The sequence below is a fragment of the Bombus vosnesenskii genome, unplaced genomic scaffold (assembly GCF_011952255.1).
Source record: "Bombus vosnesenskii isolate JDL3184/JDL3185 unplaced genomic scaffold, Bvos_JDL3184-5_v1.1 scf7180000015948, whole genome shotgun sequence".
Classification (NCBI taxonomy): Eukaryota; Metazoa; Arthropoda; class Insecta; order Hymenoptera; family Apidae; genus Bombus; species Bombus vosnesenskii.
Window position 1 is genome coordinate 1 of NW_022884219.1, and position 16,814 is coordinate 16,814.

Here is a 16,814-nt window from a genome sequence, read left to right on the forward strand (position 1 = left end):
ATACCTTTAGCATGATGGTTATGTCAATTAAGAAATGTACTAAAAATACATATATATATATGAAGTAAAGGCTTTCGCATAGTCTATCACAGTGTCATTCAGCAGGTCCTTAACTGGGCAGGAGTACCTGTCAATGTCTATGGGGAGACCCGTGGGATATAGGGACATGAACCATAAACATGCATATTACTTATTGTTCATTATTAGCTGCTTGGAATATAATTCTCCTCATTAGACGAGTGATTATTACTACATATATCAAGGCAAACATTTATACATATACATTTATGCACGGGAAATTCTAATACATTGCCTGTAAGGACAGTAACCGAATGGCACTCAGTCATTCTATTAAATGACAAAAATTTCTTTTACTCTGTGTTTAGGCTATGGTAATACACAGAAAGTCGAGGTGAGTTCTCTTTTAGAATCAGAAGGTTTGCAAAGTCAAATAGCACAACAAAAGAAAGCTTTGGAAGAGAAATTCAATGAAGAGAACGATGAGACTTGTGAGACTAATTTTTCTACAAATGTAAATTCGAAAAAATATAATGTAGAAAAAATGGATTGTGACTCTGAAGAAGCAAATGCGTATAAACATCACTTCATACCGGGACCATCTTTCAATTCGATGACTGATATAATGCCACCTGCGCCTCCTTTACCACCACAATTAATGGCCAAGTAAGTACAATTTAAAAATTCTAATGGAATGCTGAATACTTCTAATATTAATAAGTAATTTGGAATAAGTTTAACATTTTATTTGGAAAAAATACGAAATTTTAATAAAATGTACTAGATTACCAGATAATGATACAGACGCACTTTCAAGTATGTTGATGTCATGGTATATTAGTGGTTACATGGTATATTACACAGGTAATTATTTCATATAAGTATTTTATTGTATATTAAATTTTCAATGGACTATGTTATTTCTTTTGTAGGTTATTATCATGGTTTGAAACGAGCAAGAAACAATCAAGAGAACAGGAAGAACTGTTGATTATATCAATTTTTTCAATAACAATATAACAATAATATAAGATATAATAAAATATAAAACTCATTGTATTTATTTACTTCAATTATTTGAAATAAAGAACAGCTTTATTTTCATATAAGACTTTAAGACTTTTTTAAAAATAATTACTAAGATAAGAAACCATAAAAAACATATTTTTGATAAAATACACTCACATATATATGTCGGGTTATCATTAGGATTTAAGGCGCGTAATGATCCTTCGTTTGAATTAGCCAGTGTTTTACGAAACAGAGAATATATTTACGCGAATAAACAAGATTTTACAAAATATTATGAATAATGAGTTTAATAAATAATAAGATTAACAAACGATAAGTTTAACTAATAAGTAGATTAAAGATTAATAAGTTTAACGAACAATAAGAGGAACGAATAATTAGCCATTGTTTTTCGAAACAGAGATTATATTTACGCGAATATACAAGATTTTGCAAAATATTATGAATATTGAGTTTAATGAATGATAAGATTAACAAATGATAAGTTTAACTAATGATTAGATTAAAGAATAATAAGTTTAACGAATAATAAGAGTAACGAATAATATGTTTTACGAATAATAAATTTAACGAATAATGAATTTAATTAACGCTATTAACAATGTTCCTGGGTTCAAACGAATCCACGGTCAACGGGATAACTTTTTACTATGCGTAGAATAATTTTAAACACAAAAAAATACGATTGCTAAGACACTCGGTAAATTGCTCGATGTATCACTTTCGAAGGCGATCACACGAATGAATATCTGATGAAAATCTTTTTCGCTATACGACTGCATTTGTTTGTTATATGCTCGCTGGAAACATCGAGAAGGTTCCAATCGTTGTTGCTAGGCAATTTCTGTCAAAAGTTTGTTGTATACTCTTTGGAAACATCGAGACATCGAGAAAGATTCAAACGCCGTTGCTAGGCAGTTTCTGTCTGGAGATTGATTCCTAATACAACGTGTGTCCCATGATATCGACATCTCTAAAGTACAATTCTATGTGATTTCTAGGGAGAACAATACAACCGATCCACACCTTCGTCAGGCAAAACGTTTATCCCGTGACCGTGGCTACGTTCGGCGACCAGTTGTCATCTCGAACCCACTTTCGCTTTCACAAATATCAAACAATTACAAATGACAATTGCTTAATTACAGTTATGATAAAATCTAGGCTAAAGCATTAGAAGGCTTCCTCAAAATTGCAAAGGGAAGGCTCCGGTTTTCCTTTCATCTCCGACATATATAATACAAGGATATAATACAACCGAACATTTTAAACTTAGCCTATAGCGCGTGCGCGCACACACGCGCACACACATGACACACATGACACACATGCGCGCACACACATGCGCGCATACACACATGCACACACATGCGAATGATTTCTCGAACGATAATGCATTTATTTATATTTTTCAATATCTGTCCTTACGATTGCGTATTTATTTGTTCCACGTATCATATTTATCTATTTGCATAACTGTAGGTGACATTTTTTTTAACAATTTTGCTAATATTTCATAACTTTTTAATTCATATTTCAAAGTGGTAACAGGTGTTTCTTTCTTTTCAAGTCTCCTCCATATCGGGCTTATTTCTAGTAGCCACGCTTGCTTACAAAGCAATTTTATATCTGCACAAGAATATCTTTCAGTACATTTTACTATGTGGTTTACAATATCTGTATTTTCTAATAAGTGGTTGCTAACGTATAATTTGAATATACCAAGTCGAGCAACTTCATTGGGTTATGATACGTATATTTGCTTTTCGAGACGCCTGAGTAAAGCTGCATCAATGCCCCTAATAACATATTTACAATAAATATTATCGTTCTATTATACTAATAATAATGAAGGAATACTTCAAACAACACAATAACATATTTGGAATTTGGAGAAATATTACGATATTTTCTACTTAGAAAACATTGAAATAACGTGATATACGTACCAAGGGGAATTAGTTGTAGCTAGAAGAACTACATTAGAATTCTCATTAGACACTAATCCATCCAATCTAGAAAGAAGTTCTGATCTGAATCTCTTTGCAGGTTCAGACAATATACAGTCTCCTTTATTTGTGGCGATCCAGTCAATCTCGTCGATAAAAATAATTGTAGGCGAATGACTATAGGCAAGTTCAAATAAAACCTGTTCAGTTTAACAAATGTATTATTCATTAAATATTATATTCGAAATTCCTTAAATTCATTGCCTCATCACGAATATGATATCATTTCGTTTTCCAAACAACTATTCTATTTATATATAAATGACGAAAAATAAAATCAAATCTTTTTATACCTAGAATCTCTCCTTCATAGACAAAGGAACAAAGAGACTTACATAGACAAAGCAACTTACACGTATATACTTCTCGGAATCGCCTCTCCATTTGCTGACCAATGAGCTGGCAGTTATGTTAAAAAAGGTGCAATGGCATTCTGTCGCGACTGCCTTCGCTAACTTCGTTTTCCCTGTTTTGTATATTTCTTGTAAACACGTACAGAAATGAAAAGAATACGAGTATCTTACCTGTACCAGGTGGGCCGTACAGCAAAATACCTTTCCAGGGGGAAAACGGGCCATCAAAAAAGATAGGATACTTAAGGGGATACACAACGGCTTCCTTAACAGCGGTTTTACATTCCTCTAGGCCTATAACGTCATCCCAATGTACATTTAATTTGCTTACTATGATCTCCTGTGATGATACAAAGATAAAATGGCGTCTTCTCTATATTAAGTAAGTGTTACGTAATTTGATATTTGAAGCGTTACTGAAATCACGTCATCGTCGATATACGTTGGACGGTTTATCGACGGGAATTTTATCGTTTAAAAGCTTTACGATATGTATATTAATCGAAAATAACGCATGAGATGTCCTCAGCCTCGTAATTCCGGATTATCTGAATAAAGCTTTTCAATGCATTTCAATATCTTCGATTGCATGGATTGTTCCATTGGGACGTTAAATAGCTCTTCTGATGAACGTCCATCACTCTCATTGGGGAATATTGACGTCACTGTCATTGCGAGATTAATATGATTCGTATTGTCATCAGTTATCTTCTGCTGTAGATTCGTCTCTTTCACAGGCTCACTTCTCGCTTGTTTACTAACAGATTGGGCTTTTGTCTCAATACTTCTACAAACATTGGATCATATTGTAATACGATACGTTGAATACGTTGAATACCGTTTAATATCGTTAAATAATTTAAATTCTTACGTTTTGCTTGCATTTGTCACTTCCCTCGTCATTTCCCTTTCAGTTATTTTCTTACACAATATGGGATATTTTTGAAATTTCATCTTGTAATAATTTTCATACTCTGCAACGATAATTTCCAAATCGATGTTGTCGCAAACCCGATGTTCGGGAGATAGACGAGCTTCCCGGAATAATACATCGCTAACGTCTATATACATAAAAAAATGTAGTTTTTAATTAATTATAGTTTTTAACTAATTAAAAATATTTTTCGCAATGACTGAACACTATAAGATAACCATCAAACAACTGTTTTATCTCTAGGTAAGACAGGCAAAAGAATGTATTTACTATATAAATCCTCGAAGATAATTTCTTGTCTTTTGCTTTTTAATTTCCAATTTTTAGATGGATAAGAATAATTTGAATTTATACTTCATATATTTGTTTATAACTAGTTAATCTACATTATCGATTGAGTTATTCTTAACTACTGAATTACCGATGTCGAATTTTCAAATTTGGTTTCGCCTTCTCTTTCCATGATGTCCACTGATTTCTATTTCGATTGGTCACTGACACTATTCAAAAGAATTGGAACTAGGAATATATTTTAATTATAATATACTCACCCATTGTGTTCCAAATAATCACATACAAGGTATAATATGTTCCGATGACGTTCCGAAATACGACTCTCCTCCTAATATAATTATTTTTTAATTACAATAATATAAGGTTTTTCATGGAATTTTTTGTTACATTTGCGAATTCAACGAGTTACACATGATTTTTCATGAAACACGAACGTTAAAAATATTTGATACAGCCTAATTATAAAAATTGTTAGAAGCAAAAGTCATAGATACTATGTGCGAGTATCGCATGAAACGAACAGCTATTAAGAGAACTGCAGCAATATTACAAATCAAATAACAAAACACACTCGTCTGTGACGTGGAAATTCTAAAATCTAAAATCTAGAATATTCCTTACCTTTTTTCGCAGATTATAAAATATCTTATTCATACTACCTTGCATCGATAAATCACCGTTCATAGTGATACTTTCAAATCGCCTATCGTTTCTCAATGGATACGAGAATTTCCGTTTATTACTTTAAAAACAACCCGTCCATTACGTTTCTCTTAAAAAATTCTTTTAACTCCGTTGAAAACCGAGCATCAAACAAGAGACAAACGATTTGTTGTCGTGGAAATGTTTGGTTCACACATAAGCAACGCACAAATATAATGATAGAATAGCTGAGTGTGTGTACTGTATAGTAAGATGGATGCAACATGGAAATAGAAAGAGAACACCATGTATAGATACTTCCTGTCCTTGTTTAATCAGCATGCACACTAGTGGACACTGACGCTGCTCGTATACCGCTGTTACATATTTCCTGTACAAGAGCGCGTCATTAGACAAGGACGGAACATCCTCTCTCTACTTCTCTATCGCGTTTTTAGTTCGCTCACGCGCTCTGTACTTATATTTATTACATTTCCACCATAAGCAGCGGCCGTGCAGTGACTTACAAAAGTTCCGAACGGTTCCATCCTGGGCGGACGGTTAATTGCGTTCGGTACTTCGAGGCAGGAAGGTGAGTACAGAATCGCTCCTCTTAGTACTCTTATTAGAAGTGTTATCATCGAATATAAGTTTTTTCAATAAATTCTTATCGTTTTACAATCTTTCTAGAATACAATGACGTCAGCAATCGATCATTTTCGCGAATTTATTGTAAATTAATTGGGGGAATATCTGGAGTTCTTTATCGGTTTCGACTGTAAAATCAGCAACTATTCGAATTTTTCATTCATAATTGTGACATTTTCGACTCTTCCGTTGCCAAGACCCTCTTGAGAGATTTTTGGCACGTTCCATCACCCTTGTTAAACGAGTGCACATTGGTGGATATATTGATTTTAAAAACCAATACGTGTACGAGATTTATTATCTCACTGGGACAAAGAAATCCGTTTTATTCGCGAATTTTCCGTGTTTCTTCTTAATTTTCGTGAGTGTCTGGCGCGGAGCATTATTTGAATGAACTTTTCATCGTTCAGATTATATTTCGTTTAAAAAGATTGAAATTGATGTCGAGAAGAAATGAAACAAGGTGCTCGGGCATTCTTTCGTTTCCCGGGGAAAGAGAAATATGAAAAAAACGGTCGTTCTTCCTTCTGCCATTTTCGTCCATTACCAAAATGGCATGACCCAAGTGTCCCGGGCCCTGAATCAATCAAGCGAATTTTGAATAATTTTTGAATAATATCCAGTTAATAATTTGTGAAACAAATTAATTTCATTTTATTGTTGGAAACAAATTAGTTGGATTTTTCTTTCTTTAGCAGTTTTTGCCAGAGTTGACCTGACGTGCTACTTCAGTTTCCATCTTCGCTTCTCGAAACTTCCAACGTCCTTGGTGTTGGAGTCTCCTTGCCCGTGGACGCCGACGCGTGAGACACCGTCCAGTATCCCCTAATGATTCTGATGGCGGTCACTCTGTGCAGCCTTCTTAGGAGCAGGATGCTGCGACGGCTTGCCATCAGGTCGTCCGCCCATACTGGGGCCCCGTACATCACTCGTGACCGAACGACGCCCTCGTAGAGTCGGCGCACCGCGTCTCCGGTCCCGCCGATGTTCGGTAGTAGGCCGCACAGGGCATTGGCAGCCGCTGACACCTTCGGGATCAGTGAGTCGAAGTGCGGCTCGAACGTCCACTGGCTGTCGATGGTGAGTCCCAGATACTTCATCTGTGACCCCATCCGGACGGTTTTACCTGCCATGTCTATGCATAGGCCGGGCGGTGGTGTCCCTCGCCTCTTCCTGTCAAAGAACCAGATGGCCTCCGACTTCGCAGGGGAGACTCTCAGGCCCAGTTCGTTCACGGCACGGATCGCACAGGCCGTTGCGATTCCGCCAATGCGCAGCGTCTCGTGCCAGCCACGACCCTCGACCAGGATTAGGGTGTCGTCCGCATAGCATACTATGGCCGCGCCTGGGGGTAGTGGGCATCGTAGTACCTCGTCGTACGCAACGTTCCATAGCATGGGGCCCAGCACCGAGCCCTGCGGGACGCCACGCTCGACGGATCGCTTTTCCTCTCCTTCCTTACTGGCGTAACACACCCACCTGTCGTCGAGGTAGGCCCGGATCAATCGGACGAGGTAGTTGGGAACCTCGAAGTGCTCCAGGGCCGTCACTATCCTGTCCCATGGCATGGTGTTGAACGCGTTGACGATGTCCAGGGAAATCACCAGCGCCACGCCTTTCCGGGAGACCATGTCCTCCGCAATCGCTCGTACGCGTCTGACCGCGTCAATCGTCGAGCGCCCCTTCCGGAAGCCGTACTGGCTTTCGTGCAAACCTGGCACTTGGCCCGCTATGTGTCGTTCCAAGCGGGCGGCGACTACCCTCTCGAGTAGTTTGCCGACCTCGTCCAGTAGGCATATCGGCCGGTACGCTGACGGCGAGGTCGTCGGTCGGCCTTCCTTATGGAGCAGGACCAGCCTCGCTGTCCGCCACGCCCGGGGGTAGACTCCCTCCCTCAGGCATCTTGTGAAGAGGTGCCGAAGTCTGGGGGCCATGACCCCCATCACTTCCCCCCAGATCCGGCCAGGGATTCCGTCCGGGCCCGGTGCCACGTTGCGGGCGGTCATTCTTCTGGTTGCCTCCCATATCTCCTCCTCTGTGACTTCCCAGTCGTCCCTCCATTCCAGCGGTCGTGTCGTTTCCCGTGGCCGTTCCGCCGCTCTGTTTTCTTGTGGGGGAAAGAGCGTTCCGGTGATCCGCGTCAGCAGTGCAGGTTCTATTTCCGCCGTTATCAGGCGGCCCTTCGCGCGCAGTTTCCGTGTCACCGTCCTGTATGGCCTCCCCCATGGGTCCGACTCGACTGTCTCAACCAGTTCGGACCAGGCACGGTCCTTCGCTTTTTTAATTTCCCTCTGTAGCGAGCGCCGTTGCGCGCGGCACGTCCGGTAGCGCAAGGAGACTTCTTCTTCGTCGCGTCGTCGCCAGCGGCGGGCCCTTAGGTACTGTCTTCGGGCCCGGCCACATCTCGTCCTCAGTTCCGCGATGCCGGGGTTCCACCAGTAAACTGCTCTGCTTCGCACCGTGCCTGGTGTGGCTCGTGGCATGGATGCGTCGCAGATTGCTGTCATGGCTTGGCGGAGGTTCTCGGCCTCCTCTTCCACGTCTGCTTCGGTCGTCGTTGTCGAGGCCTCCCAGCTCCAAGCTGTTGCTATAGCAGCCGCCCGGAGTAGGTCTTCGTTCCTCTCCTTTATTTTCCATCTGGGTGGTGGGCGCGCGTGCCTCCCCCTCGGCGGGCCGCGCCCGTCGTTTGTCGTCGGCATTCCAGGTCCAGGTGCGTCCACCTCCATGAATATGTAGAGGTGGTCCGACAGCGTCTCGACCCCTTCGGCAACTCTCCAGCCTGAGATCCGCCTGAATGCCTCGGGGGAGGCCCATGTTATGTCAACAATGGAGCTCACTCTGCACATCACGCAGGTACTGGTCGAGCCCCTGTTCACTAGCAGAAGACCAAGTCCCGCGGCCCAGTTTGATAGCGTGCGGCCGCGCGCGTTGGTCCTGGCGTTCCCCCATTCCGTGGAGTGCGCGTTGAAGTCTCCCAGGACGAGCACTTGTCGGGGGAGTCGTCGCCTGACGCAGTCGCCAACTCCGTCCAGGAATTCTTCGAACGCTGCCCGTCCGCTGTTGGGTGACACGTACACCCCCACCACCATCATCCCTGCCCACTCGACCGCGGCGTACCCGTTGCCCCGTTCCAGCAGGGCTCCGTGGGCAAACGCCCCGGGCGTTGATGTCCAGGTGACGGCAACCATTCCGTCCGTGTCTCCGACCCACTCCGGGCCATCCAGAACTCTGTATGGTTCCGCCACCACCGCCAGGGCGACCGTGCTCTCCCGGATGGTTTGGTGGAGCAGGTCTTGTGCTCGCCTTGACCTTCCCAGGTTAGTCTGGAGGATGCGCATTCTCAGTTCCTTGGTGGCCTTTCCTTGTTCGTGGCTTCCTCCGTGCCTACCTCCTTGTTCGCGGGCTTAGGGTCGCTTTGCGGCGGGGAGCCTTTCTCGCTGCCTCTTGCAGCCGTGGATCCGCGGGCGGCTCCTTTCGTTCCCTTCTTCGAGGGGGCGCAGGCCGGTCCCCCCATCCTGTGCACCGACGGTGTTCCAAGCGCCTCGCAGAGCAGGCATTTCGGGCTCGCAGTAGTGCATGCTCTCGCCTGGTGCCCTGGTTCGCCGCATCTGAAGCACAGGTGCCCCTTGTCCTCCTTGGCGGTGCAGGTCTTCCCCGTGTGTCCTATCCCAAGGCACCTGTAGCACTGTAACGGTCTCCGTTCGATGGCTTCGACCTTCGCCATCGACCAGCCTATGGCGACCTTTCCAGCCTGGGCCAGTTTCCTCACTGCACTGGCAGGGCCTCGTATCCATACGGCGCCAAGTCCGTTCCGGGCGGGGCGGATTTCTCCCAGCCGGATGTCCTCCGGCTTGCAGCCGCTCTCCCTTGCCAGGGTGTTCTGGATTTCCGCCTTGGTGGCCGCTATGTCTATCAGGGACACCCTTGCCTCCCTATCCCCCTATTTCCTCCCACTGCGATGATCGCACTACATTTTTCCACGTCTCTATTCTATTCTCTGGATGATCTGAATTCTCGAGCAGTCGAGTGACGATTGATCTGTACAATTGATCGATTTCTTTTTACTGCAGACATGCAGAAAATTTCGTCTTGGAAAGCGATGTTGCGAGTTCGAGTGCCTGGACCATCTGAAGAACGTTACCGGAACTGGTATAGTTTATGTCGTTGATGATAAGAATTCCTCCACGACTCAGCAACAAGAGCTACTCTGGGTGATGAGCTTAATGGTGCTGTTGCGGCTATTTTAATTTTTCAACAAGGATCCAGATGGCGCCGTTGACGAAATTCTTTCATTATAAACGTCAACGATCAACATCAGCCATCAGGGAACGAAGAAGGTACGCTGTAACGTGTCTGAGTAATTATACCTCGAGGAGTACATACAGTTATGTAATGAAGATTCGTATGTGAGTGTTTGTTTCCTTATTTCTTTTCCCTTTGTTTCATTTGAATGGATTTTTGTACTCAAAGAGCGAGGTAAGATTACGTCAGATACGTTTTTACATATGCTAAAAAATGGAAAATGATGATGATGAATCAATGACACGTAGAAAATTATAATCTATTGTATTGCTGTTATCTAATGGTGTTGTAGTTGACTGTATGGTGGATGTATCTAATGATGTTGTAGTTGACTGTATGTTGTTCAATATTGCTATGAAACTCTTCTGATTCATTGTCACTTATACGAAGGATGGAAGTATACGAAATTGATAAAATTATTAATAATATTTACGAAGAGAAAGTAAACTGTTGGACATATGACAAAATAATTCTATTTTAAATAAGAGACTGGTCAGCGTGGTTATTTTGTTTACAAAATCAAACGAATTTAATGAATGTAATGGTAAGGAAGTAACTATAAGTGGCTGTTAAACTATTTTTATGCTTGAAAAGTAATTCGCAAAGTAATGTAAAGCAGTACTACTGAGTTGTACATAACCTCTTTCAGAATTTGTTCTTAACCTCTTGCTTCATAACTTCCTTAATTATACTCTTCAAACTTATTGACTACTTCGATGTTGTTACGAACAGAAACTGATAAAATATTAATCTTAAATATAGATTGAAATGAAAGCTTGTCACGTAAATATATATATATGTACTACTTACTCAAACTATGGATCACATAACCTATACAAAAAAAAAAAAAATTATTGTACACTATAAAGCAAGAGGTTAAATCTTTAATCTGTTAAGAATTAAATTTTTTATTGTAACTGCGAAAATTATAAAAGTACCAAGCGAAGCAAGTACGGAATATAGGGATATAGGAAGCGATGGGGAACAGCAAGTAACTCCAACATCGAAATACTACAACGATTCCAATCGAAAACGCTAAGAGCCTTAATAGACGCACCTTGGTATGTTACCAACGAAACCATCCATCGCGATCTCAAGATACCTACAGTCAAAGAGGAAATAGCAAAATATAGCGACAGATGTAGCAAAAGAGTCAAGAAACACCGAAACTCCCTAATCACTGGACTACTCGATACGACGGACCAGATTCGCAGGCTGAAGAGGCACTACCCGCTAGACCTAAACGTTAGATTCATTTAATTATCCAAATTAAGCATATGCACTTACTTGTAATACTTATAAATTATACCTATCTATAATAAGTATTAACTTATTGTAAATAAACAGCCATGTCACTGCGCCACGCCAGAAAAATTACTGAAAATTCTCAACGCGAGAATTGATTGTAATTCCAACAAATAAATAAAAAAAAGCTGTTGCTGTCCCCAAGCGCCAAAATACGTTCTGTCTACTATTTTATGTATCTCACAGAAGTATGTCTTGATTCATCATCTCCCATGCCATCCACCAACGTGTTCTTAACATGTTATCTCCTAGTAAAATATTGATGTTGAGTCAGATATCCAACTGAATAATCTTTTCGGTGTCTACTATAAGACATTTAAAACCAAGGCTCGTACACACGTGTGTGTCACGTAATTTTTGGGTTGGTCGGTGAAAATAAAATATAGTCGAGTCGTAACACAACTATTTACTTGGTTTTAATCAACCTTTATTATGAATCCAGCAATCACAATGTAACACGCACTGAATTAACATAAATCACAATTCACTCCAACCACGTTATGTAAGACTTAGTTACAACAATACATTAAGTACGCGACTTATAAGAGACCGACATAGATATGTTGACTATTCTAAGGATACAGAATGAGTGAAGTTTTACTGACGATACTGTGTCTGAGGAAAGCTAGGGGTGGGTGTGTCTAAGGACACGGGACTATCGGATTTGTTGATGACAATTTTGGTTAAGGAAGTGAGGGCAGTAGACACCATCTCCGATTGGATAATAGGACGGTTGGTGGACCAGGAAGGGTTTTAGCCGCCCTCGCGAAAAAGTTGCCAACGGAACATACCAGATGTGGAGAAAACCAACTTTCTAAGCTAACACGTGGTAGACAATAAACGTAAAGGGAAATTTAAGACAGGAAATACTCGCTTGGTCCGAAGGACCTTAAATATAAAAATGCCAAGGCCCCTGGTGGGCACTTAAGACTATTGAGGGTGCGCGCCAAGGATATGCAGACATCTGGGTGCCATCCTGTCCGTGGTGTGTGGCCTGGTCTCTGATATGAATTGACGTTACATACCCCCCTTCTTAGATTGATTTTGGTCCTCCAAAATCTCAGTGTTTCTGCGGATTGTCTCTAGGTCAATTGGCTTTTCCGGTAAGGTTGCTGTTTGCGTGTTGCCTAAGTATATTATAGTTGTGAAGCCCGTCCACCATTGATAAAGCATACTGGAGTCGGTTTTCCTTCTAGGTACACTGTCTTTGATATGGCTTGCCCAGGTGATATGGTCGTTGCCGGTTGTAACAAAATAGTATTATTATTTAGTTTTAATCTGTTGTTGGAAAGATTGAATTTAAACTGTCGTAATGTGGGGAAACCTAATATTCCATCTTCTATTAGCGGAAAATCATCATCTATTATATGAAAGTCTATCTTTTTGTCAAACAGATCTATAATGACGCGTTCGGAAGTTTCGAATTCAGAGTGTCCCATTGTGAATTTCTTCACAGGTACCGGTTCTGTTCTTGCTGTCCATTTTCGCTTGAGCAGGTTGATTCCTGCCCCTGAGTCGACAAGAAATGTTCGTTTCGGTTGTCCGGCTGGTCCAAGGAGCACTGTGGGTAGTTCTCCTGTAGTTGCATTGATCCTGATTCTTTCGTTTCCATCTGGACGAAGTTGATTAGGGGTGCTCGTTGTTGTAGGCCTGGTGTTCGAAAATTTGGACATTGGTTTGATCTGTGGCCAAAGCGTTTGCACTTGAAACATTGTACCTGGGCTCGTTCTTCTAACGGTGCTCGTCGAAAGGCCGTTTTAGGTTGTTGGGCGAAACCATTTTGAATCGCTCTGGGCGGTGTGGACGTGACATTTGCTACTGGTCGTGGTCGATTATCGGGGCGAATGGTCCGTTCCTTACGGGTTCTGTGCTCATGAAAGTATCTTTCGATTTCGATGGCGCGTTTCTCGGCTTCAATAAAATTCTGCGGCGGAGTGGTCAGTAGTATTTGTCCTATTTCTAATTTTAATCCGCGAACAAAGTCCGTTATCGAGTCTTTCAAGATTCTGTCGCTCACGGCGCGTCTGTTCATTTCATCTGGGTATTCATTAGTAATGCTGTGCTGTAATTCATTGTAGGCTCGTCTAAACCGAGTAATATAGCTCTGTACGCCTTCACTAAACCCTTGTCTAGTGTCTCGTAATTGATCCTGGTTTTCACGGACCGAGGTTCGAGTCGCTAGGTTCTGTCGTAATGCTTGGTATAAGTGTGCGTATTCTGAAATGTGCACACTACGTGTAGCCATAGCACACCCCATTATAGTTTTCCTCTGTGGCATCATCGGGACGGGACGGGCATTCTTTTACGCGCTCCCGTCGACCAAAGAGTAACGTCTTTACGCTCAGCAATTATTTTTACGAATCAGACTTAGATTCAGCGAGAACGCCCATCTGTCATCCCGTTGGACGCGGATTCGTTATTGAACCGGAGACCACTGTCACTAGTGTCGCGGACGTCTCACCGCCGTGGTAGATTGTCAAACCTGTGTTAATCATACCTGTGTCAATAAATCGTATCTTCGTTACACCGCAACGATGGCTACCTTCAATGAAGACTCCTCAAACACCGACAACCCTATCCCCAATGTCATTCCGACATATATATCCACCGAAAATGCGCTCTTGTAGACAAACGCTCGATTCGCGCCATAGCTTTTAAAGCTTGTCGCATCTCAATCCGTTGGAAAAGGTTTTTCCTGTAGCATATTTTATTTTTACGAACCAACAAGGTCTTTGTTTATTTCCTTCTGCTTTTGCTCCAATTTCCCCATTGTTTTTTCAAGGATAGTATTTCAGAGCCACTAGTCAAGTATATTGTAACAATAAACGTACGTTTCGGAAACATTTTGTGCTGTGAAACAGAATACAATCATTGTGGATCGCCACAAATAAAGGAGACTGTATATTGTCTGAACCTGCAAAGAGATTCGGATCAGAACTTCTTTCTAGATTGGATGGATTAGTGTCTAATGAGAATTCTAATGTAGTTCTTCTAGCTACAACTAATTCCCCTTGGTACGTATATCACGTTATTTCAATGTTTTCTAAGTAGAAAATATCGTAATATTTCTCCAAATTCCAAATATGTTATTGTGTTGTTTGAAGTATTCCTTCATTATTATTAGTATAATAGAACGATAATATTTATTGTAAATATGTTATTAGGGGCATTGATGCAGCTTTACTCAGGCGTCTCGAAAAGCAAATATACGTATCATAACCCAATGAAGTTGCTCGACTTGGTATATTCAAATTATACGTTAGCAACCACTTATTAGAAAATACAGATATTGTAAACCACATAGTAAAATGTACTGAAAGATATTCTTGTGCAGATATAAAATTGCTTTGTAAGCAAGCGTGGCTACTAGAAATAAGCCCGATATGGAGGAGACTTGAAAAGAAAGAAACACCTGTTACCACTTTGAAATATGAATTAAAAAGTGATGAAATATTAGCAAAATTGTTAAAAAAAATGTCACCTACAGTTATGCAAATAGATAAATATGATACGTGGAACAAATAAATACGCAATCGTAAGGACAGATATTGAAAAATATAAATAAATGCATTATCGTTCGAGAAATCATTCGCATGTGTGTGCATGTGTGTATGCGCGCATGTGTGTGCGCGCATGTGTGTCATGTGTGTCATGTGTGTCATGTGTGTGCGCGTGTGTGCGCGCACGCGCTATAGGCTAAGTTTAAAATGTTCGGTTGTATTATATCCTTGTATTATATATGTCGGAGATGAAAGGAAAACCGGAGCCTTCCCTTTGCAATTTTGAGGAAGCCTTCTAATGCTTTAGCCTAGATTTTATCATAACTGTAATTAAGCAATTGTCATTTGTAATTGTTTGATATTTGTGAAAGCGAAAGTGGGTTCGAGATGACAACTGGTCGCCGAACGTAGCCACGGTCACGGGATAAACGTTTTGCCTGACGAAGGTGTGGATCGGTTGTATTGTTCTCCCTAGAAATCACATAGAATTGTACTTTAGAGATGTCGATATAGTGGGACACACGTTGTATTAGGAATCAATCTCCAGACAGAAACTGCCTAGCAACGGCGTTTGAATCTTTCTCGATGTTTCCAAAGAGTATACAACAAACTTTTGACAGAAATTGCCTAGCAACAACGATTGGAACCTTCTCGATGTTTCCAGCGAGCATATAACAAACAAATGCAATAGTATAGCGAAAAAGATTTTCATCAGATATTCATTCGTGTGATCGCCTTGGAAAGTGATACATCGAGCAATTTACCGAGTGTCTTAGCAATCGTATTTTTTTGTGTTTAAAATTATTCTACGCATAGTAAAAAGGTATCCCGTTGACCGTGGATTCGTTTGAACCCAGGAACATTGTTAATAGCGTTAATTAAATTCATTATTCGTTAAATTTATTATTCGTAAAACATATTATTCGTTACTCTTATTATTCGTTAAACTTATTATTCTTTAATCTAATCATTAGTTAAACTTATCATTTGTTAATCTTATCATTCATTAAACTCAATATTCATAATATTTTGCAAAATCTTGTATATTCGCGTAAATATAATCTCTGTTTCGTAAAACAATGGCTAATTATTCGTTCCTCTTATTGTTCGTTAAACTTATTAATCTTTAATCTAATTATTAGTTAAACTTATCGTTTGTTAATCTTATTATTTATTAAACTCATTATTCATAATATTTTGTAAAATCTTGTTTATTCGCGTAAATATATTCTCTGTTTCGTAAAACAATGGCTAATTCAAACGAAGGATCATTACGCGCCTTAAATCCTAATGATAACCCGACATATATATGTGAGTGTATTTTATCAAAAATATGTTTTTTATGTTTTCTTATCTTAGTAATTATTTTTAAAAAAGTCTTAAAGTCTTATATGAGAATAAAGCTGTTCTTTATTTCAAATAATTGAAGTAAATAAATACAATGAGTTTTATATTTTATTATATCTTATATTATTGTTATATTGTTATTGAAAAAATTGATATAATCAACAGTTCTTCCTGTTCTCTTGATTGTTTCTTGCTCGTTTCAAACCATGATAATAACCTACCAAAGAAATAACATAGTCCATTGAAAATTTAATATACAATAAAATACTTATATGAAATAATTACCTGTGTAATATACCATGTAACCACTAATATACCATGACATCAACATACTTGAAAGTGCGTCTGTATCATTATCTGGTGATCTAGTACATTTTATTAAAATTTCGTATTTTTTTTCCAAATAAAATGTTAAACTTATTCCAAATTA

At 40.3% G+C, this 16,814-nt stretch overlaps 1 protein-coding gene, 1 long non-coding RNA gene and 1 pseudogene across 2 annotated transcripts; 2 read left to right on the forward strand and 1 right to left on the reverse strand.

Moving 5' to 3' along the window:
* Positions 1-386: 386 nt before the first annotated feature.
* On the forward strand, positions 387-1,082 carry LOC117241465 (survival of motor neuron protein-like; the record flags this gene model as incomplete). Its single annotated transcript, XM_033507389.1, has 3 exons — positions 387-684; positions 803-882; positions 951-1,082. Coding segments are annotated over 3 exons (437 nt in total), but the record flags the coding sequence as incomplete, so codon positions are not given.
* A 1,448-nt stretch (positions 1,083-2,530) lies between these two features.
* Positions 2,531-4,989, reverse strand: LOC117241464 (annotated as a pseudogene).
* Positions 4,990-14,417: 9,428 nt separating this feature from the next.
* On the forward strand, positions 14,418-14,732 carry LOC117241463. The gene is made up of 2 exons (XR_004495001.1): positions 14,418-14,551; positions 14,702-14,732. It is a non-coding gene; the product is annotated as an uncharacterized LOC117241463 (long non-coding RNA).
* The last annotated feature ends 2,082 nt before the right edge of the window (positions 14,733-16,814 follow it).